This window comes from Amblyomma mixtum, chromosome 8 (assembly GCF_055824585.1).
Source record: "Amblyomma mixtum isolate Tamu chromosome 8, ASM5582458v1, whole genome shotgun sequence".
NCBI lineage: Eukaryota > Metazoa > Arthropoda > Arachnida > Ixodida > Ixodidae > Amblyomma > Amblyomma mixtum.
The window spans coordinates 50897255-50924930 of NC_143019.1; the positions used below are offsets into that span (position 1 = coordinate 50897255).

The 27676-nt window shown below is 47.8% G+C and overlaps 1 protein-coding gene across 2 annotated transcripts; it reads right to left on the minus strand.

Annotated features, from left to right (window-relative positions):
* Positions 1-27494, minus strand: LOC149332390 (transmembrane protein 135-like). 2 transcript variants are annotated; one of them, XM_089555738.1, is made up of 13 exons: positions 26819-27494; positions 24066-24202; positions 20965-21054; positions 19280-19313; positions 16068-16136; positions 13452-13498; positions 9453-9491; positions 7815-7929; positions 6199-6312; positions 5082-5219; positions 3247-3348; positions 1508-1575; positions 1-148 (listed from the first exon to the last, which is right to left on the minus strand). In XM_089555738.1, the coding sequence occupies exons 1-13, from the start codon at positions 26972-26974 to the stop codon at positions 1-3; spliced, it is 1257 nt and encodes a 418-aa protein (XP_089411864.1). In that variant the 5' UTR covers positions 26975-27494. The 2 variants fall into 2 exon arrangements, with proteins under 2 accessions (XP_089411864.1, XP_089411865.1); XM_089555739.1 differs by lacking the exon at positions 20965-21054.
* Between the last annotated feature and the right edge of the window lie 182 nt (positions 27495-27676).

The window sequence follows — 27676 nt, forward strand, 5'->3', positions numbered from 1 at the left end:
TTATTGAGCCCAGACCCACAGCGTCTCCTTGTACCTCCTGCTGACAAACCTTGGGTCCAACTCTGGCATGGTGATTGGACCGTCGGGGACAATATTCGTCGTTCCGTAGCCTAGCGTCGCGATGGCGGGCACGTTGATGAAGCGCATTCTGTAAAAAAACGGCAGAATATTGGGTAGGGAGAAGAAGAAAACGAAAGAAAATCACGAAATTTGACTGTGAGATGCGAGAACTGGCTCCCATACTAGCCGTTCCCGCCAGAACGCGAAAACAAAGAGTTTGCTTCTATTACATTAGATGGCGCCACTAGGTCTGCGTTAATCCTGTCCGCTTTTCATCTCGACCGCAAAGGGCGCGTTGATTTGAAGATGTGGTCGTTAAATTTTTCATTTTTGTACAGTGGTGAGCAGCCTTGTCTAGAGCGCTCGGGCGGTGCACTTCCTTGCAAACAAATCCAGATTTTGTGGCAGCCTCTAGGGTCCAGCTGCAACGCTTGCACGGAAGTAGCGCCAGATAGCCTCGTAAACAAAGCAGGCACGAAAACTTTGCCCTGTAATGAGGGGCTGCTCTCTAATTTCGGTTTTTGTTACCAAGTGCGCACTGCTCAAGCGCTCTAGACAAGGCTGCTCACCACTGTACACTGCACTCCTGCGTGAGTACATTTGTCAGTAACATTTAGAAGCAGTAATTTCAATTCAACACCTTATGTTCCCCAAGAACCTTACCAATTGCTGATACGGAACGCAGGCATGGATACGAAATCAGCACAATGTAGCTAAATAAAGAGCCTCTATGTAAAGCGCGTCCCAAAATAACAAGTAGGGTGATGTGAGGACGCATTATATGAATGTACAGAATTAGAATCAGAACAGTTTCCATGGATTAAGCGAATATATATATTTGTTAGAGTACACATGTTTCGAGATTTTGGTAAATACAAATTTCTGCTGTGTGCATGGCGCATGTCATGTGATCTGGGGAACAAAATAATCGTATTTCACGCCTGAATCGCAGAGAACTTGTGATGTTTTTTTTCTTATAAACTAAAGCGTTGAAATAGCGAGATTTGCTTACCCTGATTCAGCCAGCGCTTTGCGATCTACATGTTTTTAAGTGTCGTTAAAAAAAGTTTGAAAAAGAAAATGGGATCAAAAACCAAGATTACTGTCTTCTTCGAGACATAGAGGCTTCGTTCACGTTATGCTCTTACTAACAAGGCCTATGGGATTGTCTACAGACGTGCTTTTGAAGCGAAAAAAATCCACGGTTTTAGTCAACAAATAAACGCCTCGTGTGTCCAAGACCGCGAAAAATGCTGTATACCACACACGTAGGACGACGACAGAAGTCTGGTGAGCGCACAGCGCATGGTGTGAGGCCTGTCACCAATCTCGGAGGCCAGGCTCAAGCGCCACGTTTTCAGTTCAAGAATGGAAGCACACCATGTGTGGGTGTTTGGCTCACGAGGCTTTACAGTATGACGACTGATATTCGGCCACGAGTGCTCACCTTCTGCCGATCACTCGATCGATGAATGCGCGGTAGGAAGGGCGCACCAGATGGGGCTGGAGCACGCCCTGGGAAAAAAAAAAGAAAACGACTCATACAGACGTGTACTAGCGCACAACCGGAGTGCATAGGCACAATAAAATGTCTATATATGTAACGAATTTCATGCGGATTTAACGAACAAGTTACGGTTGGACGTTCTTGCGGTCTAGTTGCGGCTCGGTGGTTCTGGTGCTCGGCTGCTGACCCCAAAGACGCGGGTTCGATCCCGGCCGCGGCGGTCGAATTTCGATGGAGGCGAAATTCTAGAGGCCCGTGTACTGTGCGATCGTTAAAGAAACCCAGGGGGTCGAAATTTCCGGAGCCCTCCACTACGGCGTCTCTCATAGCCTGAGTCGCTTTGGGGCGGCGTTAAACCTGCATAAACTATAAACCATACAAAGGAGCCTACGGAATGCGGTTCAGAAACACTCTTAGCTGCTACTATATGTACTGAGCGCTGTCGTGAAACATTGCAATGTGGCTAGATATTTCTTCATCGGCGGAGGAACATCATAGGTAGTCTTAACGTTAACGCTGGTTAAAGGTAACGAACCGGGCACTGGCAAAACGCAAGGCAGCTCAGGAAATGAAGAGCAGAAGTAGGTTTATGGTTTATAGGGGTTTAACGTCCCAAAGCGACTCAGGTTATAAGGGATGCCGTAGTGGAGGGACTTCGACCACGTAAGGTTCTTTAACGTGCACTGACATCGTACAGTACACGGATCTCTTAACATGTCGCCTTCATTGAAATGCGACCGCCGCGGCTAGGATCGAACCCACGTCTTTTGGGTCAGCAGCCGAGCGCCATAACCACTGAGCCATCGCGGCGGGTAAAGAACAGAAATAAAGGGGGAGGCCCATTTGAACCATGTATTTATCGAGCTTTTCTCGTGGAAAGAAAAAAGGACCCAGCGTATGTAAACTTTCTTGCTTCAGGATAATATGCAACATTATTAACTCCTTCAACAACTCTTGGCTCTTGGGTCCCAAATTCATACTGTTTACAAGTGCGGACAAAAGTAAACGGCTTACACCGCTGGGATTTAATATTTTTTCACGCGTTGCATTTAAATTGGGTATGTGCATGCTGGTATAATGGGAGCCAGCGGGCTTTCTCATGGACCAACAATATCTCTTTACTTCCAATAGGGAAGGCGTGATTGCAGTTAGAACGGAACAGTGTGCTCCAATTACGTATGTCCGCACCCGCATACATGTTTGTTACTCTCAATCCTGGCTCAATCTCAATCCTGCTCTCAATCCTGGCTTGTAGTAAATATGTGCCGTCTTTAAAACATTTTTTTAGGCTCTGCGCGTCGTGCAACGGTTATTTATTATTACTATAATTCCACCCGAGCATAAATTTGTTGAACTTGAGATGGGAAACGCACGCCTCCGCGTGTTTGCGGACACGTATCACATGGTGTGGGCATGCCTTGCCAATCCTGCTTTCCCACCCCACCCCCACCCCACCCGAGAGGACTGGGAGGCTGCCCTGCTCGGCTGCTCAACTCTCCAGGACCAACGAGCCCTGGCGACAAGAGCCCGGGCCGCCGCGGAGGCCACAGGGGTCCCGGACTAGGGATCCTTCCTAGTGATTGTGAGGGCCGGGCCCTTCAGGCACGGTCCAAACAATACCTCTCTTGTACATAGAATAAATAAATGTTTTACACCACCGCCACCGCGTGGACACCTACCACTGTGAGAAGAACACCGCAGCAAATGGCAAAGAGGGCCGAGTGGCTGCCCTCGGAGCCGGAAGGCAGGACGCCGGCTTCCTCGCCACGATTGTAGCACACCTGCGCAGTTCGACATGGACATCTATTGATGACCTTGACCGATGACCTTGACCACTGTCTAACGACAAAACGGCTGCTTTCAGTGAAGACCAAGCTCTTTTAAGCAGGGACGGTCCCAGGAGATCCGTGGTGGGGTTGCGCGGAAAAGCAGGCCGAAGGGGGGGGGGGGGGGGGGGGGTTCCCTTAACTACTTCATGTTGACAGTTTGGCAGCCCTGTCATCTTTTTCGGACGAGCGGAATTGCAGCGAAATTCCAATACGTTTCGACAGCGTTCATGGTGAAACCCTGCCACCGAGTTCGCTCGCCAGTGGCACAAGGCATCCAGATCGGCCATGTCATCAACACCCATCGTTGATAACATCGTCGATAAGGACTGGTGGCGTGATCCGGAACCTTTCAGTGGGCGTGGAAGCAGCTTCGTGATGGAGCCATTCAATTTCGCCTGTTTCTTTGCCCAGGTCAGTCCTTGTTTATATGTGAGTACATCGGACTACGCTAGCTTGCTGCTGTTACTACGCCAGGGAATACTGTTGTCTTTGCTAGGTGAGTGTTTCAGTGCCATCGTATTTAGTGCGGTATAACTACTACCGCATTTTTCGATTTCGGGCATATGTACAGGGTGATTCACTTTTAGTGTGTACCCGTCAGTGTGTGGCCGCGCTTTTCTGAGGGCCCGTGTGTTCGACACGGCCGCACATCGAAGCAGTGCGGCGTACACGCGACAGGACCTGCAGGTGGCGCTCCGTGTAGAGCCACACACTCGCGTGTTCACCTTAAGAGTGTATCACTCTGTACGTACGTCCCAAGAGACAAAAAGTTTTAAAAGCGTCTCTATGCTTATGATTCTTGAAGCGTTTGACCAGAGCAGCTGTTGCTTGCTTTCGTGATTTGCGATGCAAACGAAACGACTTCGCCAGCACCTGTGAGGAGAGCTCTTGGACGGCTCCTCGCTGCCGGCTGCTGGTGACGTCACGTGTCATGTGACTCTACATGGCTGGTAACGTGGGGGTGACTTGACGGACACGAGATATCACGTGGCCCGCAACGTGATGGTGACGTCATAACCGCATGATGACCACGTGACCATGACTTTGTCACGTGATGTGCTATGCCAACTACTACGCCGCCCAGGCCACAAGTGCGTCATTAACAGCTCTGTTGCACAACGGAGGGCACCTATAGCCCCCACCGGCCGTTAAAGCAAACATACTGTGGTGACAAGTGCGATTGTTCAATGCTCCGAACAGAAAACGAAGGAGTAGGCGTCCGAAGATTCAGGTGACTTTTACATCCCCGCAGACAGTGCACTTTTATAACACAAGTAATGCAAAAGCAATAGCTAAACATAAGTTAAACAAAGCAAAATCACGTCACTTGACGTCATCATGAACGTCACAAGTTTGAATCTAAGTGGCGGCAATTGTATTCGAACATCACAAGTTTGAATCTGAGTGGCGACAAATGTATTCGAACTTTAATTGCAAATTCCTGAGCAACGCAAGCGCCTGTTGCTGCCAAAGAAACGTCAACGGGGTAAGGAAAAGCCAGACATCGAATTACACTATAACAAAAACTCGAGGTCTCTTTTAAGGGGACCTGAATAGATATGCGATGGAACATAAGGCGTGATATTAATGAATGATACAGAAGTAGTGCGACATGTAAGAAGAGCCGCAGACGCACGGTGTTGTGGGACGAAGGTGTGCGAGGCGTATTTGTGCCACCCACCCACCTCGAGGAACTTGAAGGCGAAGTACAGCGTGAGCCTGGGGCTGGGCCACAGCGCCAGGCAGAGTCCGGCGAGCAGCGCCGAGGCCGGGTCGTGCCACGCCTGCCTCGAACTGCGTAGCCTCAGCATGCACCGGGTAAGCTGCAGAAGGTCACGTGTGAGAAGCAATAGCTGAGCAAACTCAGCCCCTGACTTTTCTTCAGTGCTCTGGGCGAGTGCTTCTTTTTCGACATAATATATGAATATCCCTCGCCAGACGGGATTCTGTCGAACTCTTGAATTAAATTACTTTAGATTTCCGCATATTAATTCTTAGACCCACCGTTCTACCTTTTCTGTTTAGTCCCTTGTTCACGCTTTACATTCCGTCACCTGAGTTGCTTAGCAAGGCAACGCCATCAGCGAATCGGAGAAAGCTTAGGTATATTCTCCATTAACTCTTATCCCCAACTCAGGCTTTTATACTTTGGCATTTCTCAGCTCAATCTTTTGTCTCCCGAGAGAGCTTGCCAGTATCCTGCCTGGCATCCCTACAGCCTGATTCTATTGCGCTCATTGTAATTGCATTTGTAAGATTATCAATCAGCTCTCGAACACTAAGGTAGTCGTTCATAGGTGAGGAAGAATACATTTGTTCTCCAGCAGGGTCCAGAACCTCGCCATCTATGGCCGCTACACATCACTTTGGCTAATGCTTCCACATCCTTCACAACACCGGGATGGGCGCGCATTATGACGTCTAATTTTTATAGTCTCACTGCTCGGACTCCTCCAAGAAGTCCATTTCCGGCTCTCTTGCTTGTGGAATAAGGCATTCATGATTCGCAAGGTATTTCGATCTACGAAATCTACTCTTGGCTCCCCCCTTTGCTATTCCTAGAAGCTATGCCATAGTCCCCTACTGCCTTGTTGCCCGTCTGCTCCTTACCCATATTCGCCTTGAAGTTTTTGCATCAATCGTTTCCGAGTGGCCTGCCCTTTAAGCCTCAAAAAGCCATATCCAGCTCAGAAAGCGGAGGTAAATGTTCCCCATATATAGAAGTGTCTCCATAACGAGGCAATTTATTCCAAATACTTTGGCTCATGTTACGTGACACACTTTGCACGAGAGTCAACTTACGCTGTAGACGGCTCCAAACGAGCCCAGGAAGAGACCGGGCCGTGGGTCGATGCGACGTCCCAACGAAAAGATGAAAGACGGCGCACTGCCGATGCTGCCAAAGATCACGAACCTCTGCACAGTAGAAAGAAGACTGGGCTTGAAGTATACCGACTCTTCACTCAATTCCTTTGCTTTAAATGGGACATGGACGACAACAATGGTGGCCTACGTAGATCGATTAACGCGTTCTAATGACACACACGCTACTTTTATAAGCTGTACGAGCTTTATGAGCTGTAAAAAGCAAAAAAGAAAAGAAAAGAAGTGCTGCACTGGCTTTTTTTATGAGCCAATTGCGATGACTTCAATGCTTCATTTTGGTACGTGGATGTATGAGGCTAGACTACAACAGAATCCGCTTCTACTCATTCACTTCCAGGTTGTATAGTTAGTCACTTAACCCATTATATGCGGAGTGTTTTACATGCAGGACACCGCCTTCTTATTCTCAGTGAATCTAGGAGATTGTTCCGTAAAAGCATGCGCCCACTCAGGTAGGTTCAAGAGGCTTTAAACCTATCTGTTTCAAGGGTTGCGTTCTGCACGTTGTTGTTGTGACTGGGAGAAGGATGAAAAAGAAATGATCCGCCGCTCTTTTTGGACGCCATTTTGCGGTATGGACCCCATAGACTACATTGTATTTCTTCAAGAAAAACAAATAATTTTTGCCGATTGCAGTAAGAAAACCACCGTGCGGGATGATAAATGTGACTTTAAAGTAGATGTCAAATGTTTGAAGCTTTACCACTCGTAATAGGTAGCTCGTTTGCCTGATATCCTACATTGTAGAACGGCTCAAATGTAGGTTTCTAGAAATATATTCCCACAAATAAGTGGATGGCTCTGAGTTCTGAAGTTAACAAACATTTTATGTAAAACATAATAATTTTGTCAAATTCCTGAAGTTTCGGCATGTACTGTTAAAGGGACACTGCATATGTTTCAGAAATCGACGAGCTTAAAGGGGTCGAATGAGTGAAATTTGCAGGCAAAGCATACCAGGTCATTTGCGGCTAGCATTTGAAATGGTGAAGTAATCGCCGACTGAAGTTGAAACGTTCATCAAGCTTCTCCGCAGCGCAGAGCTCCAAGTTGGGGGCGCATCATGACGTCTTCAATGGTATAAGTACATTTCCAACGCATAAACGATTACTTTCAAGGAAAGCAACCAACGTCACCGAAGGCAAAGGCCTTCAAGGGTTGTTTGGCAGCATCAAACGAGGCACGGAAGGGTGTGGTTGGCGGCAGCGGAAATTTGAAACCTCACCTTCCTTCACGTCACATGAGCTTCTCCGCATACCTTTGGTGCTATGAGAAAAAGCCTAAAATTGAATCGACGTTTACGTGAATATTTTAAATGCTAGCGCAAAAACACTTGGCGTGCTGTACCTGCAGTCTGTATAGATTTGAATCCTTGAATAGCGAGGAATTCTGAAAAAGTGGTGCTGTTGCCCTTTAAGTATTTCAGCGTTCAATATTGAAATCTCCTCGTTCTCTGTAGTGCGCATTCGAATACACCTGTTTAGGTTTCTTATCCTTGCAGTGTACTGCCACGCCTGAACGTTTGTGCGTACCGTGAGTGACGTTGCCAGGCAGGACAGAGCAGTTCTGAACTTGTGGCCGTCGATTTCTTGCGCCGAGCCTCCACTGCCGTGCTTGCAAGGGATTGGCTGGAAGCCCAAGAACAGTCTGCCAGCATCGTGTACGCACAGAAAACTTTTGTAAGTTGGCTTTTTATAATTTTTGTGCACGTGCTTTAAACGAGACAACTCAGCATGCTATGAACGCAGAGTTGAATAATAGCTCGTTCGTGTAATACTTTCCGTAATTCTACCTGAAGCTTTCCAACCAGATTGATTGGTCTTGAGCTGTTTAGAAATTCGTATTCACTGCAGCTCAGCGCGCGCAGTCACGGGTTATTAAATGCAAAATTTCTGTACTCCGCTCTTTTTTCTGCCTTAATCTAAATATACTGCATTGAAATCAGTGAGCGTGACATAACAGGCGTAACATTAACAGGGTTTCAGACTGGTCTGCTATAAAACGGTTTTTGCGGTAAACCTCGCTATCTTAGAAGCGGACCATTCATTTAGTTCTTGCACTTAACACGTGCTTTCAATATCGTCTTGGAACCTAATCAAAAGTTATGTTTGTCAGAGTAAAAGAAAATATACTTTTCAAGTATAAGTGCTCACCAGAACGCAGAAAAAAAAAGAAGAAATATGCAGCCATAATAGGTCCGACAGTTATTTCTCTAAGACCTTTCTCCCTGTTTTGTGCTACAGCTCTCTGTGCCTTCAGAAACAATACGACAACGTATTAGGACGCATATTTAGGCTAATACGTGAGCGAAAAAATGCACATTGAATTATAAATTAGAAGTAACCTCAAAGGAAAGCTGTACAAAAAATAGCCATTTGGACACCTGGATCAAAAAGCTGACTGAGGAAAAGCAACCAACTCGGAAGGCTGCTCAGAGCAGCTCTTTTTTCGCACAAGAGGGGATATTCAAAGTTCTGCGAGTGCGCTTTCCCGCATAACATAATTGCCCGAGACAAGATGGCTGACCATGCGTTTCCAGCTGAAACAAAGCAAGAAGGACTAGTTTTTGTCGCGAAAGCAACACTACGCGAGTCGCCGAGCCATTTCGCGGAGCTGATCAAAGTCCATACTGCGCATGCGCGAGGAGTGGTGACGTCACACGGCGCACAGTTGGCGCGCCGCCGCCGTCGCAGCGCGAGTGACTCGGAGGTGTCGCCGCCGCGTTAGCGTGCCGAGGCTGCCGCCGCTGCCACGCGCTCTCCACCGCCTCTCTCTCTCTCCTCGTTGCTTACGCAATCCTCCAGGTTTAACCAGAGCTAAACCACTGCCAATTTTTTGTTTGATTCTTCCGAAATACGTTACTTACATTCTATCCACATCCTTAGCGCCTGTCCTGTAGCCGACTAGTTTTGCTTTTTTTTCTTTTATAGACAAGTCGGCCATCTTGTCTTTCGCAACATAGTTGGGTGGGAAAGCGCACTTGCCGAAATTTGAATATCCTCTATTTCTGACATAATGACCACTCGGGAAGACATACTTCTATCTATTTAGACTGCATAACTTGCACTTTGTTAAATTCGTTGTAGAACTGGGCAACAATGCACTATATTTTACAAGGGCGACTCAGGAGGATACGAAAGGAGATGCTCTTGCCGGAAGAACTCACAGACCGTAGCGCCTTGAGGCTCAGATCCTTGGACTTGGTTCCCCTGCAAGGACGGTGAAGGAGAGATTGAATTTTCTGTGCGTGGGCGCCAGAAGCCTAAGAGAAGTCTGAATACATACCATAGTCGGATACAACTCAAAAAAGAAGCGTCTTTTCCCCCGTCAAAGGACCCCTTTCAAGCCAATGGCGTTGGCAGAATCTTACAAGCCCTCCATGATCGCGGGTAGTCCTTTACCTGCATTGCCACGATGGCAGGTTCTTGAGAATCGGTCGACGCCATTGGCTGGAAGGTCGACGACCTTTGTCGAGGAAAGCTGCTTTGTTCTTGAGTTGTATCCAACTACAGAAGAGGGCTAATACGGGCTGGTTGGCATACGTTGAGAGAAAGGATGCAAGAACGCTAAGAAGATGGGGCAAGAGTAAAGGAGACAGACGCTAGCGTTGACTAGAAACCAATTTAGTCAATTGGTTGTTAGCCAGCGCAAGTGTCTATCTCGTTCTATCTGGTCCCGTCTTGTTAGCGGTGTTACGTCTTTTCCGTCTGAATAAATGTGCGTGTCTGACTCTCATTTTGATTTCGACTAATAGGCGGTTGCACGTTTGGAAGCGTCGCGACGGTAATAAATATTTCTTGTTTTCCCATTGAACCGTTCAACCTGCGCTAAGTAACGGAATACCAATCAGAAGCCCATCAGAAGCCAGAGAGTCATTTTTATACTGACAACAGTAATTAGATAAAGTATTGTCCTTTCCTCAGTGTTCCTTTAAACGGCTATGTTTTGTACGAGGTTTACCGCGAGCACTGCGTACTTTACAAGAGCATTGGCCAAGCCCATAGACTGACATCAGCATGCCTTTTGATTCCTCAGTCGAGAAACCAACCTTCACTCTTATTACAGTGTTCATGACGTCACTGTACACTGTGCTCCAACTGTATATTCTTACGGGTCACCCGGATAGTGATGGAGAATTCGTCTGAGAATGCCCCGTTCTAAACGCGCTACGTAAGCAAACAACTACGACCCTGCCTGGCTGTGCCATCTAATAAAACATTTACGGCCCGCGTACGACAGGCACGCGTAAACTTTATCACTGATATATCAAGAGAACTTGTTGGTCGAGTTGTTTCGTAGTCGTTAAACGAGAAAAGAGCGCTGCAAAGACGACCGCAAGTAGGTGCTTGCCCCATCTTGTGGTCGTTATTTGAAGTGCTTTCTGTACTTCTACCTCTGCTCTGAAGACGCATTGCATCCGATGCGACGTACTACAAGATGGCTCTTACATTTCCCTTATAAAAATGGTCTACAGACAGTCTATAGACTGACTTCTTATATACTCTATTGCCTTCCTATAGATATTTCATTTTGTCTATTCATAGTCTGCCCCGCCGTGGTGGCTCAGTGGTTATGGTGCTCGGCTGCTTAGCCGAAAGACGCGGGTTCGATCCCAGCCGCGGCGGTTGAATTTCTATGGAGGCGAAATTCTAAAGGCCCATGTACTGTGCGATGTCAGTGCACGTTAAAGAACTCCAGGTGGTCGAAATTTCCAGAGCCCTTCACTACGGCGTCTCTCATAGCCTGAGTCGCTTTGGAACGTTTAACCCCATAAACCAACCTATCACTGTCTATAGCCACTGTCTATAGACAAAAGTCTACTAAAATTGTATGGACATAAATCTATAAATTGTCTAAGGACTGTCTGTAGACTGTTCTCTAGGATTTGTCTATTGAGAGTCTATAGACTTTACAGACAGAAATCTATGGACAGTCTCTAGACTGCCTAAATTTTTTTTTTTTGTAAGGGTTGTCTGGCTACAGCTACGAGATTGAATTTGCGTTAAAACATCCTGCATGCTTTGTTGACTCTGCGGAGCATTTGTATTTTTTTGGAGCCTCGCAACACGCGTCTAGCTTTTGGGGACGTCTTATGAGGCGAGACGGGGCGAGCGGTTACGACTGTATAGCTTCTGTCAGAGAGACGGCGAGAGTTGCGCGGTTGCTCATTTCCGCAGCCATGCTTCCCCTGAGTCTGCATGCGCACTGCATTTTCCTTAATTGCGGAGGAGTCGCGCGGCTCATTCGCCGCTGCCGCGAGACAATGACGAGGAAAGTTTGCGCGAGCTCCCCCAAGAACCACTCTTTCTGAGATCCACGTGAGGCAGCAGAACAAAGAGGGTCTCGGCATTTTTTTTTTATGAAACCGCGCAAAGCCTTGGAAGCATGTGATGACTGGGACAGCGGCTCCTGACTCACTGTTTGCGTCGCCCGTTTAAAGGGAAACTGCATAGGTTTTAGAAATCGACGACGACCTTAAAGGGCAACTGCAGCACTTTTTTCAGAATTACGCAATATTCTAGGATTCAAATGTATGTAGGCTGTAGGTAAAACATGCCAAGTGTTTTTGCACTAGCATTTAAAATAGTGACGTAAACGACGATTGAATTTTGCGCTTCTCCTCAATGCACAAGAGGAGTGCAGAAAAGTTCAGCGTGACGTCACGGAAAATATGATTTCAAAATACCGCTCTCGTCAGCCACACCCTGCCCTGGCTCATTAGACGCTGCCAAACAACTCTCGGCGGGGTTTGCCTTCGGTGGCGTTGTTTTTTTTTTCTTCAAAGCAGGCGTTTGTGCGTTGGAAATGTAGCGATACCTTCGATGACGTCATCATGCGCCCCCACTGGGCGTTGAGCGCTGCGGAGAAGCTTGAAGGGCGTCCAGATTTTAATCGGCGATTACTTCACTATTTCAAGTGCTAGCCCAAAAAGACTTCGTATGCTTTACCTGCAAGTTTCACACATTCGACCTTCTTAAGCTCATTGATTTATAACACCTACGCGGTTTCCCTTTCAGAGGGTCGAATGTGGGAAACTTGCAGGTAAAACATGCGAAGTCTTTTTGGGCTAGCACTTGAAATAGTGAAGTAATCGCCGATTAAAATCTGGACGCCCTTCAAGCTTCTCCGCAGCGCACAAATATAAGTACGGGGGGGGGGGGGGTGCATGTTGACGTCATCAAAGGTATCGGGTACATTTCCAACACACAAACGCCAGCTTTGAAGGAAAAATCCAACACCACCGAAGGCAAACCCTGCCGAGAGTTGTTTGGCAGCGTCTAACGAGTCAGGGCAGGGTGTGGCTGACGACAGCGGTAATTTGAAATCATACCTTCCGTGACGTCACGCTAAATTTTCCTGCACTCCTCTGGTGCATTGAGGAGAAGCGCAAAATTGAATCGTCGATTACGTCACTATTTTAAATTCTAGTGCAAAAACACTTCGCATGCTTTACCTACAGCCTACGTAGATTTGAATCCTTGAATATTGCGAAATTTTCAAAAAAGTGCTGCAGTTGCCCTCTAAAGGAAGACGATGACGACGCTGACTCAAGCAGGGGATATTTGTCTCACTTGATTTGGATAAGATTCTAGAAGTTACATACAAATCCTACCTAATATCAATTCATTAAATACCGGTTCAACAAAAGCTATTCAAGCCACGAGGATAGCCAACATTCTAACTCACGCACGCATATACGAAGCTTTTGACAGCCAACAGTGGTACATACAGGTTCCATGCACAGAACTAATAGCGCAGAGTAAGCTTTAATTATAGGGTAACTACTCCCAATAATAACCACTAAAGTGCGGCCAAACTGATCCGGACTGGGACGAACTTTCTTCAGCTTCGAGTATTTTGAAAAAGTTTTCCTTTTTATCCGAATTTTGCACCTGAGCGGATGCTGATGAGCAAGTTTTTCCTTAATTAGCACTGTCGATATTGTAATAACGTACCAAACAGCATAAATGCAGTCCTTCTGATTATAATAGCGATTGGTCTCTATTGGGTAATTCGTGTTCACAGCACGAATTGGTCGCGAACTGTTTTTATTGTGTGTAAGCGTATAGCTTTACTGCTTGGGCTTTCTTGGTAGCACAGTGCTTTGTTATTAGATAACGCCGTCTGTCGAGAAGGAAGAAACCTGAAACAACAACAGGGTCACCTACCGCGCCATCCAGACGACTCCGGCCAGGCTAACGGCGAACAGGGGCACCTGCGAAACGTCATCCGCATTGCAGAAAGCATCAAGGCATGAAACTGTGAGAACACTCGTCGACATTACACCCGGTGCGGAAGAAGCGACTGCAATAATATTTACATCTTCGCAACGTAGGTGAAACGTATGTTACGCCATCCTTAATGCGAAACTGAGAGCGCCTGCGTCCTGTCCACTTTTTTTGTCCGCTTTATTTCCTGCTCCAAAAATTCGGCGCCTTTTCAAAACGACTGGTTTGGGCAGCGATTTCTCAGGTGGTAATGAATATATTGGGCCAAACAAAAACTTAGAACTATTGAGTTGATATGGCGTCAGCGGAGCAGGGGGCGCGGTAGTTACTGAGAGTTTCTCGAAGGATGGCCTAGCATCGTATCACGACATTACTAATCATTTTAAACTTGAAAGGAGGATCTCCTCCAGACAAAACCTTAAATAAGGAGCAGGGGACACCTGGAGGCGACTCCGGACGTGGTCCTTCATGACTCCTTACTTACTATCAGAATTATATCCCGATGATTACGACCCGTAATGTACACTGTGTGGCGAAATAGCCACTTACGATCACATATCGAGGAACTGTAAAGAGTCGCCAGCGGAATCTCTGATACAAGTTCCTACTCTCGAGCAATGGGAGGCCGTGTTGGTCAGCTCAGACCTGGGCGCTCAAGCACGGGCCATTGAATGGGCTACTCAGGTCGTTGTCAGCCGTGTACTGATAGCCACCTAGCACGGATCATCTGAGGAAATAAATGCTTTGCAATCCAACCAATTCCACACAACCTCCCCCCCCCCCCCCCCCCCCCCCATAGCCCCACCACCAATTAAAATCTATCGGGAAGCCCCTCGGTTTGGGCTGGATAATTGGCTTTATCGAAACAATGTGAAAACAAAACAAATAAGGGCGATCACAGCAGGCGGAAACGTAGAATACACTGCAGGGTCTATGGTACCTCCTATGTGTCCAGCGCCTATGTTTCTGCCCGTTACGATCGTCCTTTCTCGCTAACAGACCACCGTCTGTCAGTTCCTCGCATTACATGTCATGCTCATATCCGGTTCTGCCTTTTATTTGTTGTCTCTAATCGTATTTCAAATTTAATTCGGCATTTATTTTCGATAATTAAATATTATTCATGTCTAATTGGACACTATTATCCCTAATGGATCAACCTTATTGAGTAGAACATGGCTATGCCGCAGGCTGTTCTTTACTTTTGCGTTGGAAGGCAGGTGTTGTAGGAGAAGGGTGAATTAGGAAGGTCTGCGTAGGTTACTGCGTTCCCGCTCCATATATAGTGGCTAACGAAAAGGGTTCAGATTTAGTTAAGGACAACGAAGTGAGCTATGCAAAGAAAAATGATAGGTGTAACGTTAAGAGACCGGAAGCGGGCGGAGTGGGTGAGGAAACAAACGCGGCTGAATGACATCCTAGTCGAAGTCAAGAGGAAGAAATAGGCTTGGGTAGGACATGTAATGCGAAGGCAAGATAACCGCTTGTCCTTAAGGGTAACTGAGTGGATTCCAAGAGAAGGCAAGCGTAGCAGGGGCGGCAGAAAGTTAGGGTGGGCGGGTGAGATTAAGAAGTTTTCAAGGATACGGTGGCAGCATCTGGCAAAGGAGAGGGTTAATTGGAGAGACATGGGAGAGGCATTTGCCCTGCAGTGGGTGTAGTCAGGCTGGTGATGATGATGATGTATAGTGGCTGGCTTCAGGGGAATTTCCCTTCAGCGCTGTCAGCCACCCCCGATATAACCAACATGCAATAACAGCAGTCAACAGCGCGACAATGCAACCACCGCACAACGCAGGTCAATCCGTTAGTTTTGTTATGTTTCATTCTTTATCTGTGCTGAGTTTCTGTAGTTATGGAACGTGTAAGTTGCAGAAAATGAATTCGCACAACAATTTTTTGTTGCTTTAGTGCGGAAGCGCTCATACGCTCACCAACACCGACCAAGAATCTTGTCACCGTACGTACGTACGATCTTGTGCCGTTGCCTAGCAACCCGAGTTGCAACCCGAGCTAACCCTAGTTACTCGGGTAGGCCTGGGCGGTAACTCGGGTAAGTTCGGAGGAGCGCCGCGCCACTTGCGAGAAAGGTTGCTCGAGGAGAGCAACATAGGTCGCAAAATCCCCACGGGTGGCTGTGACAGGAACAGCCACCTGCGAGTGGAGTGGCGCATCTAGCAACCGCTGCGCCACTGTGCTGGTAGTGGTATATGAGGACTCGCCGCCATCTATGAATCTTAACTAGGAATTGCCAATTAAGCATACATGGGCATTAACCCACTAAAGATATCATGCCACACCCCTAAGGCGGAGCTTAAGTCACCCTCCAGTTGAAGAATGAAGACCTGAGAGAGAGAGAGAGAGAGCTCTTTAATGAAAAACAGAGCTTTTACTAGAAAAGAGTGCGGTCATTGCAAGAACCCCTGTTTTCGCACGTCTACTCCATTTAGCTAAGTTAAACGCCTGTCATTTTTTTCTTTATTTGTTTAGCTGCATGACAACGCTGAAGAGAGCCTATTGGTGAGCTTCCATCTCGGGGAGACAGCGCCCTCTCACCTGAGCGCGGTGAAGACCCTCGGGCAGAACTCCGCCGTGCTGGAGAGCCGCGAAAGCCACCTCGGCAGCCTGAAAAGAAACGGTGTAGGCCGTGAATTCGAATTTTTACCACCGCTTAGTGCTGATCGACGGGTATATTAATGCGATAGTATTAAGAGCCTAATCGCGGGAAAAAAAAAGATGTGTTGCCAGTTAAAAAGATTCGCGCGTTGTCTGGAAGGAAGTGACGTTAACAAACCAGAAGTTGTGTCACTTCCGGAAAAGGCAATATCAGCTTCTAATGCTATCACATTGTCAAAACAGCAAGTAATTAGGTGTCCATTATCATCATCATCATCATCATCAGCCTGACTACGCCCACTGCAGGGCAAAGTCCTCTCCTATGTCTCTCCAATTAGCCCTGTCCTTTGCCAGCTGCGGTCACTGTATTCCCGCAAACTTCTTAATCTCATCCGACCACCTAATTTTCTGCCGTCCCCTGCTACGCTTGCCTTCTCTCGGCGGTTATCTTGCCTTCGCATTACATGCCCTGCCCAAGCCCATTTCTTCCTCTTGATTTCGACTAGGATGCCGTTAACCCGCGTTTGTTCACACACCCATTCCGCCCGCTTCCGATCTCTTAACGTTACAACCATCATTTCTCTTTCCATAGCTCGTTGCGTTGTCCTTAACTCAAGCTGAACCCTCTCCGTTAGCCTTAACGTTTCTGTCCCATAGGTGAGTACCGGTAAGATACAGCTCTTGTACACTTTTCTCTTGAAGGATGTTGGCAAACTGCCATTCATGCATGATCAGAGAGAACCTGCCATATGCGCTCCACCCCATTCTTATTCTTCTAGTTATTTCCCTCTCATGATCCGGATCAGCGGTCAGCACCTGCCCTGAGTAGATGTATTCCCTTACCACTTCCAGCACCTCGCTACGAATTGTAAACTGTTGTTCTTTTGCCTGATTGTCCAGGTATCTACGTGTATCTTTAATTCATTGTTTCTAACCGGATGCGCCAACAGTGCCGCTTGGTCGACTGCAGCTTGTATCTGTCTGGGATCCCGGTCACGTAACACTCATACATTTTCTTGAGGCAATACAAAATCGCTCAGCCCGGTTTATCTTAAACAACTACCAAAGGACCGCTAGTGTTACTAATATGAACACCTACTTACAACTACCACTTTTATCGACACGAAGAAAGCTATCTCGCCTGTCTCTCTTTCATAAAATATACCATCATAACACAACCTTGCGCTATCTTTGGGTTCAACTACCGGCATACATTTCAACTCGCCGTGACCACGCAAAAAGGTACATATTCCACACTCAAATACGCTTGCATATTCATACTCGTTTATTCCTCGGACAAGCAATGACTGGAATAACCTACCAGCATTACTAACAAGTATATCTGAAATTTAGAACTTTAAATCAGCATTACACAGTTTCTTTTCATAGCTAGTGCTCATATCATCATCATGGCGTTCATAGATGGTGTTCATATTCCCAATACGACTGTTTGTTTATTAGGAACTGCATTACTTGTTTATTATTTGTTTTCCTTGCCATATTTTTCTGTATTTATTAACACCGTTACTGAAGTCGTAGTTTACTTTTTGTACCTTTGTTCTTTTTCATTCTTTTTGTATGCTTACTTTCGTTTTTGTACTGGTTTTACAGAGTTTGTATATATTTTTTACTAATAACTTTTTTGTGTAAATTGTGTATGCCTCTGCATCCGCCCCTCCCCTCTATAATGTACATTTGTACCCTGAGGGTATAATAAATAAATAAAATAAAATAAATTTAGCGAGGCAATTACCTGGTACATATCTGAACAGCGCAACGGAGCGAACTGCGTGCAAGGCGTCATTTATGATATCCCACTGACATGCAAAGAGGCGGAAGCGGGACAGACGGTCCGGCGACACACATTGCAAAATGCCCCCCAAGCAGTAGAGCACGGCGCGCCAGCTGCGTGTCGCGCATGCGCAGTCTCTCGGTCGGAGGCGAGCGGCGCGGCGCACCAGCTGCGCGGCTGTGACGTCACTCGGCTCCTCGCGCATGCGCACAAGTGGCGCTGAAGGCCCACAGCGAGACTGCGGGTAATGTAGCTCTCGCTAAAAAAAAAGGACTTCATGCAGCTCAATGTTCCGAAGAACAATCATAATCGAAAAAGCAAAAGGTAGGAATGTAAGAGAAATAATTGAAGTTTTTTCCATGACGACCATGCAAGGAGATAAATATGTGAGCAGCCCATTTTACCGCACTCACCAAGAAATAATTCTCCTATCTCAAAACAACAGCCAAGAAAAACGTCATCATCAATCCACCGACATGACTTTTAGGGAAAAAAATACGATTGTGCATGCCCCTCCCCTTTTCCTACAAAATACCTTTAACCGCCTGAAAAATAAACAGTTGCAAGCAAGCCCTCGTCCTGTGCATTCGTCCCTCCAATACCTCCAAAAAACTTCCCTCTTGTCCTACCAACTTGCCCTAATCGTCGGTATTTTGTTGATCTTCTTTTTGTTAACAGATGTCTGTCTAAAGATGCCAAAGTCAAAAAGTCTAAGAGTTTAAAGACACTCACTGCGTGTCAAGACGAAAGGGAAATAGTGAAGCCCATCTAAAGGCTGCCCTCTGTATCATTCTTACACACGCAGTCTTTCTAATCCCTGCAAACGGCATGACTTGTAGCGAAAGCTACATTGGCCACGAACTTGCGATTTCGCTGTGGGGGTGCTCCGAGGAGGCACACAGACCGACCTTGAGCCGTTGCCTAGCAACCGCCGCAGCTGGCGGACGCCGCGCGCTCGCCGCGCCATCTGGCATGACGTCATACCGCGCGCCTCGCCGCGGAGCCGCCGCCGCCGTTTGGTATGACGTCACACCGCTTGCCTAGTTGCGCTCGCCTCCGCTCGCTTCGCCAGCTGTGTCGCATGCCTGATAACAAGGCGGAGGACTCGTCTTTAATGCAACAACAACATAGCTAAACAACCGGACTAACCTGGACTTGCAATCAGATTAACCAAGGCTAACCAAGCTATGCCTTAGCTTTCGCTACGTATATCCTGGCATAGCCGAGCTAAGCCGCTGCCAATTTTTTGTCGCGCTCCATTACAAGTAAGGCATTATCATGTGTCTTCCAACACTGGTACACCGCAGTGTATAGCCGGCCAGGGGCAGGTGTGTGTGAAGAATTACAAGAAGGCACTCACCAGTCGCAGCATGGACACGAGAAGAGCCTGGACACTGCGGTGGAAAATGCACGCGTAACCAGAAGTGAATGTCAGGTTAAGAGAAAATATGTGGGTACAGTAAATTTGATCGTGATGAAAATTTCGCGACGTGCAATGCGTTTAATTATTAATAGTGATGTAACGAGTACCGTTCTTACAGCCCAGGGATTCAGAAATGAACCGGTTTGTATTAGTTCGGCAACTGTTCGAGAAACTCGCCAAGGTCAGGCAAGTCGTGGAGTGGTATACTGGAGATGTTTCGGTAGTGGTGCTTAAAATATCTTGGCAAAGTTGTCTGAAAACAATTAAAATTTAGTCAGCATTATTGCTTTCGAGATGTCAATATTATGTAAACTCGTGACGCTTCAACGTACGTGAGGTGCTAAACTGCCAGTTAAACTAATTGTATTTATACAGTGTTCAGGAAGTGCATTTCCCTTTATATGTGTTATTTTAACCAGGAACGATGAATGTAGGCTTAGGCGAAAAGTGGAAACAACCAGGAGACAAGCTGTAGGCCCGTGGGCAAGGCATATAAAACACAGTTGCGAGAAATTGTAGAACTCGTGCGTTTAACAGAAAAGCAGAAAACATTTGAAAGTCAGAATGATTGTAAAAATATTTAGAAGGACGTTTAAGCTTCGCCTTAAGAGTAGACGAGATAGCGCCTTCACCTCCTTTTTCCTCTTTTTATTCCTTTTCTTTACCGTATCTCCCCGATTACCTATCCACAATAACATTGCCGATTACCCATCACCAATCACTATCTAGGCTACACTGCGCGACATAACAATCCACTACACACTCATACATGCACCATTTGTTTCGGTACAATGAAGCACCATAACACAACCTTTTCATTCCGCGCAAATTCTGACGCCTAATTAGCATATCTATTTATATATTTTAATTACTATGAGATTAGTACACATTCCAAACACACATTACTAAGTCTTACACCCCAGAACGCGTTCGCTATAGTAGGATACAACTTAATAAAAAATAACAGCAGTTGTTAACACTGAGCCGCGGCTCGCGGTATCCTGTATTACTCTCCTAGCCATTCGAAACGAAACCAGTAAACGAAATCAGCTTTTTATGTTTCACATTATAAAAGAAGCCAGGTACCAAGATTCTAGATCTTATTTTTTTTCTTATGATTAACTTCTTGTTTAGGTATGCAAAGAAAAACGGACTACTTTTTGCCGCGGAGGAATTCTGTGTGGCGGTCCTGAATGGGGACGGAGCTTCAATGCAGACATAAGTTGTATCTAACTATACAGATGCCCCTCTAACCGGCTGAAACCAACGACCCTTCTTGAGGCCTATGCGTTGTGTGCCCGCCTGGCACGCAGAAGGGCTGGGCTCGAACCCCAATGCCGGCTATTCTAAAAGATTTCAGGAATTCTTAGATTTTTTTCAACTGACGACGGGCGACGCCGAGTTTCGAGGAGCGATCTCCTTATGCTATCGCGTCAAAGTCGCACTCATTAGACAAGAGAAATCACCATGACTAAAACGTTTAAAAAAAGAACAAAGCGTAAGGAAATAAAAGCGCACATTCCAAAACATGAATACAGATAAAGAAATTTATAAATCGCTTTCCGATTACGCTTTCTCTCTGCGTGTTTCTGTCTCACGTTAGTGCAAGGCGTAGCACCTACCGCCTCGGCTCCTCGAGCTTGATGCCCAGGTAGAAGCCCGCCAAGCACGAGCACAGCACCGTGCCCGGCGAGAAGTGGCCCAGGTGTGCGCTGCAGAGAGCAGGAGCGTTATTGAGGCGAAAGCCTTTAATGGCTCATACTGTCGTCCGTTTACAAAGCGGGTCACACGCGTTTGCCTCGGGAACTATACAAGATAGCAGAAAACCAGTGGTTGCTTCAGATAGAGGAGGAAAAAATGAACCTGGAAGCCAAGTTTGATGACTGCAGGTTAATTAGTTAATTAATTACAGGCAAAAATGTCGAAATTACGTCGAAATAGCGCGGACGTCGATATAGCCACGGGAAAAACGTGACGTCACATCCACCGGAAGTCGTCACGGCATAGTGAAAATTGTCACAGAATGGTCGGGAAAACGTCGGATTTGCGTCAAATTAGATGCAGAAATGAGTAATTCAGCGTATCTAACACTTAAGATAACCGAAATATATACAACTTGGGTATCGATATAGCCACGGGAGCGGTGTGACGTCACATCCACCGGAAGTCGACACGGCATAGTGTCCTCGGCTTTCGCCTCTCAACACTTTAGTTGCCAACGTGCCCACGCAATTTTTTATAGGGTACGCCACTCTATAAGCAAAGGAGGCGCAAGTCGCGGCAATATAATAGGGTACACGTCATAAGCATTCAACGAACGATTTTTTCAAAAACTCAGGAAATCCGGACAGACTGTGGCCTCCACGATCAAACGCGCCATTGATGCCGGAAATGATCGCGGAGGACACAGACACTTCTAGTTTGCGCGTTACCGCTATACGTGCTACGAGGCGCTGAACACTCATAATCAGCGTGGGAACTTCGAATGTTCGATACATCCCATTGATTTTATATGGACGTCGGAAAAAACTGTAGAGGACACTTATGCTCTGCCTTAGGGGTGTGACACGATATCGTTAATGCCCATATATGCCCCTCGTAACTTTCTGTTGAGGAATAAATTTGATTTGATTTGATATGCGGAATTGGTCATAGGGTTGGCCACCATAATCGCCACAGTCGCGCATAATCTCTTGGTACACTCTAGTTTGCTCAAAATTATGAGCTTAAAATATTCTTATCGAGTTGCGCAGTGTTCGCTACTGGCAGCAAACAGATGACGCTATAGATTCTGAATGTCCAGGGAAATTGCGTATGTGACTGACAAGCACACTTTCCCCATTTTAGAGCGCAGCTCTTTGGCGTCCGTTCCTGGGTTTCGCGTCGTCGTCGGCGTTGTCGTCGGCCTCGTAACCAGCTCCGCCCCCCTTTCATCCCCCCAGCGCTAGCAGCGACCGACTGATACCGCTGGATGCCGCTGACGCCGAAAGAGAAGGAAAGAGAAGGAAAGAAAGAGAAGGAAATGCAGAAAGAGAAGGAAAGGGTCCCCCCCCCCCCCCCCTATTCTTGTGTGGCGGATAGGGTGCTCTTCAGTTGCCGACGCGCCGGTTATTTCACGTAGGCCCCGGCACGTCGACGAATACGTGACCACCTTCCCACGGCTAGACCTGGTTCTTAGCGCTGCGGAAGCGAGGGTATCATATTGTTTGTGTCGGCATCGGCGGCGTTGTCCCTGAAACCAACTCCGCAGCTGGGGTTGACACTATCGAAAAGGTGAAACAGCTTATTTGCTGCGCTCAAATTTCGCATTAGGAAGTAACGTAATCGTCGGTAATTTTTTTTTTTAACGCGATACCGTTAAAGGCCCCGTTGTCCAGAGAGTCCGGCTTCGGACTCGACGTCGGCGTTGTGAGCGAAAAATCACGAGCATGACCCTGGCAGGTGGCGCCCAGAGTGCAACCTATACACCTTTCCAACCTGGGCGCTGCCATATTGTTCCCTGGACTGCAGTGGGCACCTCGCGCTAGCACGGTGGAAGCGGCGGCGGAACCGGTTTCCAGCAGTCCAGAGAGGAGGCGTTTCGCCGCTTCCACCGTGCTAGCGCGAGGTGCCCACTGCAGTCCAGGGAACAATATGGCAGTGCCCAGGGAGCCCTTTTTGGAAAGGTCTATATGAAGCAGGTGGGCAACTTAGGTCACCCGCGGCGCCCGTGTGCTGTGCGATATCAGTGCACATTAAAGATTCACAGGTGACCGAAGTTATTCCGGAGCCTTCCACTATGGCACTTATTTCTCTCGTAAATTGGTCTTTGAGGAAAGGAAAGAGCGCAAGACCTTTCTCACTTCTCAGTGGACACTTCAAACGCGCCGTAAGGGAAGGGAAGAAGGTGGGAGTGAAAGGAAGAAGATTGGTTTGGTTTATGAGGTTTAACGTCCCAAAGCGACTAAGGCTATGAGAGACGCCGTAGTGGAGGGCTCCGGAAATTTCGACCACCTGGGGTTCTTTAACGTGCGATGTCAGTGCACGTTAAAGAACCCCAGGTGGTCGAAATTTCCGGAGCCCTCCACTACGGCGTCTCTCATAGCCTTAGTCGCTTTGGGACGTTAAACCTCATAAACCAAACCAATCTTCTTCTTTTCACTCCCACCTTCTTCCCTTCCCTTACGGCGCGTTTGAAGTGTCCACTTGGAAGTGAGACAGGTCTTGCGCTCTTTCCTTTCCTCAAAGACCAATTTACCAATTTAACACTTGCAGCATCCCAGAAACGTGCACACAAATCACGTGTATGTCTCAAAAGCTCGGAAGCAGAAACTGTCGTTGCGCCTCTGTTAAAGCTACTACAGCAGACTCTAAGTAATTGTAACTCACTTAATTCGAACTTAATGCTTATCAGAATCGACGTTCTGGTCACAATAACATCACAGTAGTTAAACTGTCTCCCCTGATTCGAGGAAATTTTCGATTTCCGTGGAGTTGGAATTGCCGGGGGTATACAGTGCGCTATCACTCTGTCCCTGGAGGTAGGAAAGCCTGTTTTCCACATGCTTCCATATACAAGGCAGCGAATAGCACGACCTGAGAGTTGGCACCATGCACACAGTAACAGGTGGGCAACGCACTGCACTATACATTTGCCCAACCACGCGCGCTTTTTTTTGTTTTGTTTTTTCGCCGCGCGTCGCCTCTCTCTCTCTCTCTCTCTCTCTCTCTCTCTCTCTCTCACCTTGAGATGCATGCGAAGGCACAGAGGAAGAAGAAGCAGTAGGCGATGCTGAGCGACGATCGTAGGCTGTTGCCGATAACATCGCGCAGTATCAGCTGCTGCAGGGGCGTGCCCTTGGACCGAGTCAGGGCGCTTGCCTGGGCAACAACAGAGATGAAAAGAGATAAGAAGGAGTTACGCGAGCGCCCGTGCGGCCGATGGCCTGGTTAGATAACCACAATTCCTGCATCTATATACGTGCGGGGAAAACAGGTCTGACGCTGCGACTGCTGCAGCGCCTCCCTGACCGTGTACGCATGCCAGGTTCACGGCGGGTGCTCGGCCATGAGTCGGAACTTTCTTTTCTTTCTTTTTTCATACATAGACGACGCCAGGAAGGCTGGAGATAAATACGGAACCGATCGGTGGCCGATAACGCGGGATGCGCCTGCTTGGTGGGCGATCATCAGCGCGACCAACCTCGGCACGCCAATGGATAGGAGAGATTAGAACAGTGTTTATGTCTCGGAAAATGCCCGAGAGTTCGGCGGCAGTCTGACTGATCAATAAGCGCGAATTCATTTTCGGAACTGCGAGAGACTTGTTTCAATAAAGGTCACTCGCAATAAAGGTCAAGTTGCCTGCGTGGAGCTTTCCGGCAAAATTTCCTATATATTGCATATTTTTCGGGACATTAAAGTCAGGCTTGAAGACAAAGCGGACCGCGGTGAGCGGTTCCGGCTGCAATGTCCCGTATGTGCGCATGCGCAGAAACCCAGGCGATGAATCTGCGCGTGCGCAGTCACTCCGTCTGGTACTGGGCACCCTACGAAGAGCGCATTCCGGGAATTTTACAGCTGTCCACGCCTAAGTCAATAATCGTCGTCAGCCTGACTACGCCCACTGCAGGGTAGAGACCTCTCCCATGTCTCTGAATTAACCCTGTCCTTTGCCAGCTGCAGCCACCGTATCCCCGCAAACTTCTTAACCTCATCCGCCCACCTAACTTTCTGCCGCCACCTGCTACGTTTGTCGTGTCTTGGAATCCACTGAGTTACCCTTAAGGACCAGCGGTTGCATTTATTACAAAGAGATAAGTTTCTCGCCGCTCAGCTAGCGATGGTGACCCTTCTTGTCTACATTTTACATATCTGCACTGCTATACGGAACGTTGCCAGGACGTCACAGCACGCATCACGCGCACTCTTTCAGAACTGTGTATGAGATTATATTTTGCTCTGTAAGCCTCTCTGTGATGTCATCTATCCGATCAAGTGTTGAGATCGAGTCCGCAGCAGTGCCGAATCACGGTCTCCCAAGGACCAAACATCGCGCTTTCAGAATCGACCAGCCGTCAATGATTTAAATGCAGCCTTTCAAAATCGCTTTTTACTTGCAACTCGAGCAAATGCACAAAGAACGATGGAAATTCAATTTCAAAAATGGTGATGATGACGATGGTGGCGATGATGAATTTTTATAGAGCAGTGGCAGCTTTGGCCAAAAAGCGCCGTGGCACAACACATTTCCTACACAAGATGCGGACAGAGACTTATTTCCCCAAGCGTGCCAGCCCCGATAAGTCGAGCGCCAGACCAGAATAAAGTTTGTACTTTTTGTACCACCTTGAGTACCCGGCGTGGCCCTAAGGATCGAACCCTGCACCTACAGCATGCGAGGCGGATGCTCAGAAAAAGAAAGAAGGAAAGAAATAAAGAAGGAAAGAAAGAAGCTTGGCTGATATCGTTCCGAGTGCGAAATCGTAGCGAGAAATTTTCATCTCAAGCGCTAGGAGTGAGGTTGCTTAAGACCACGAATAAACGTTGGGCTATGGTAGCAAGTTTCACCCGGCATTCACAGTTTGCCGTCAGCGAAGTTCCTTGAAGTTTCCCGGCTGTCCTTTAATTTATTTCCGGGCTTTATTCACGCACAAGGTTCTTCAAGAACGCGCAACTCGTACAACGAATGGGAGGGTAAGCAGCGTGGCGTCACCTCGAGAGGTAAACACGCCACATGTTTGCGCACCGCGGAGAAGCACGGGAGAAGGCGTCAGCAAAAGAACAATTGTGTGGCGGAACCCGACTATAAAAGAAATAACACGATATACAAAGCAGGGAGGAGCATATGTCAGTCCACGACTTCCTTGAGGAGACTGGAAATGACGCGCGCCGACATATGCCAAGTGGATTGGCGAGAAACACGCACAGAGGCATATTGTCATGTTCGAGGATAACACAACAGTTAGTGACACATAATTCTAGAACAGTATGTGCTCATAGAAACTGAGGCGTTGCCGAGAAGCGGGCCGTACAAAGAAAACAAAAATTATATGTACAATTGAAAAAATTATTGACTTGCTCGGAACGAGTCCGCAGGTTCATCAAAGCTGTTCCGGCGTCGCCAAAAAAAGCTAAAAAATCGCTTCGATCATCGTCACATATGCGATCGCAGCTTAAAAGGCCGCGAAGACCACACAGTCCCCGCACATCTGATCGCGTTGTCAGTAAGATTATATGAAAAAGACTAGTATTCCCGGCTACAGCTTATGCCAAGTTACCACGGAGACGGCGATGTCCTAGATCTCTCTATCAACGAGAAAGGGAAGTAAGTCCGCTTGCAGGTCCTGTCGCCCTACACCGCCTGGACCAATCAGAGCCTTCCTGAACAGGCTCCAACAAATCTTTCGGTGGTATATCAGTCCTCCCAACGACTACCCCCAAGTATACGCACGTGGACACATCGTCGGAGCACCGAGACAACTGCAGCAGCCATACCGAGTAGAAGATGAGGTGCAGGGGAAAAGTCGATGCCATCACGTCCTTGAAGAGGTCGATCCACGCCTTGTGGCAGATGGGCGTCCAAGTGTGCGCCGTCTCGTAGCAGTTGAACGGCAGCTGGACATCCCACAGGTTGCTCCACACTTGTCCCATGGCGGTGGTGTGCTGCCCTGTTGTGCTCTGTACGCGGTGCAGCTCGGCCTCAACGCGCGGCCGATTCGAGTCTCAACGACGGCCGGTGGGTAAGCACGTACGGTGCACAGCGAAGACCTGCGAGACAATGGACTCACGCCAAGCGTGCACTCTCAAATGCTCTCTGAACAGTCCACCAGGAACTGAGGGACAGGCGCGAAGACAATGGCTGGACGGCCTTGGAAGGCGTCGGCGACGCTGACGGCAACGATCTTGCAGGGCGTTAAACGCGCCTTGCCACAGCAGCAGCGCCACAGCACAGTCAGCTCGCCACGCTCTAAACTACCGCTCCGACGATCAAGTGCTCCGTTAACCAACAACAGTCCAGCGGTGGCCTCCAGCGCTGCTCTAAGAGTCGTAGTCCATGACACTCGAAGACACTGCGGTAGTTGTTTGTAGTAGTCCCTGTAGGCGCGTGGAATCTGTGGTTACGGAGGCGGCAGAGGAGGACTGACCTGCCCGTGACGGTATCAGGCATGGCGTGTGTGTATAAAGTGCACGTGTATATACTCCGGCGGTTTTGCCCGGTGCCTTCCTTCCCCCCTCCTCCTCCTCTCTTCTCACCAGGGGCGTCGTCAACTGGAGAGTGGTGCGGGAAAAAGGTTTCCCTGCCAGGAAGGCCGTCTACCTTCGCCGGCCGCTTGGTCGTTGAGTGTCGCGCGC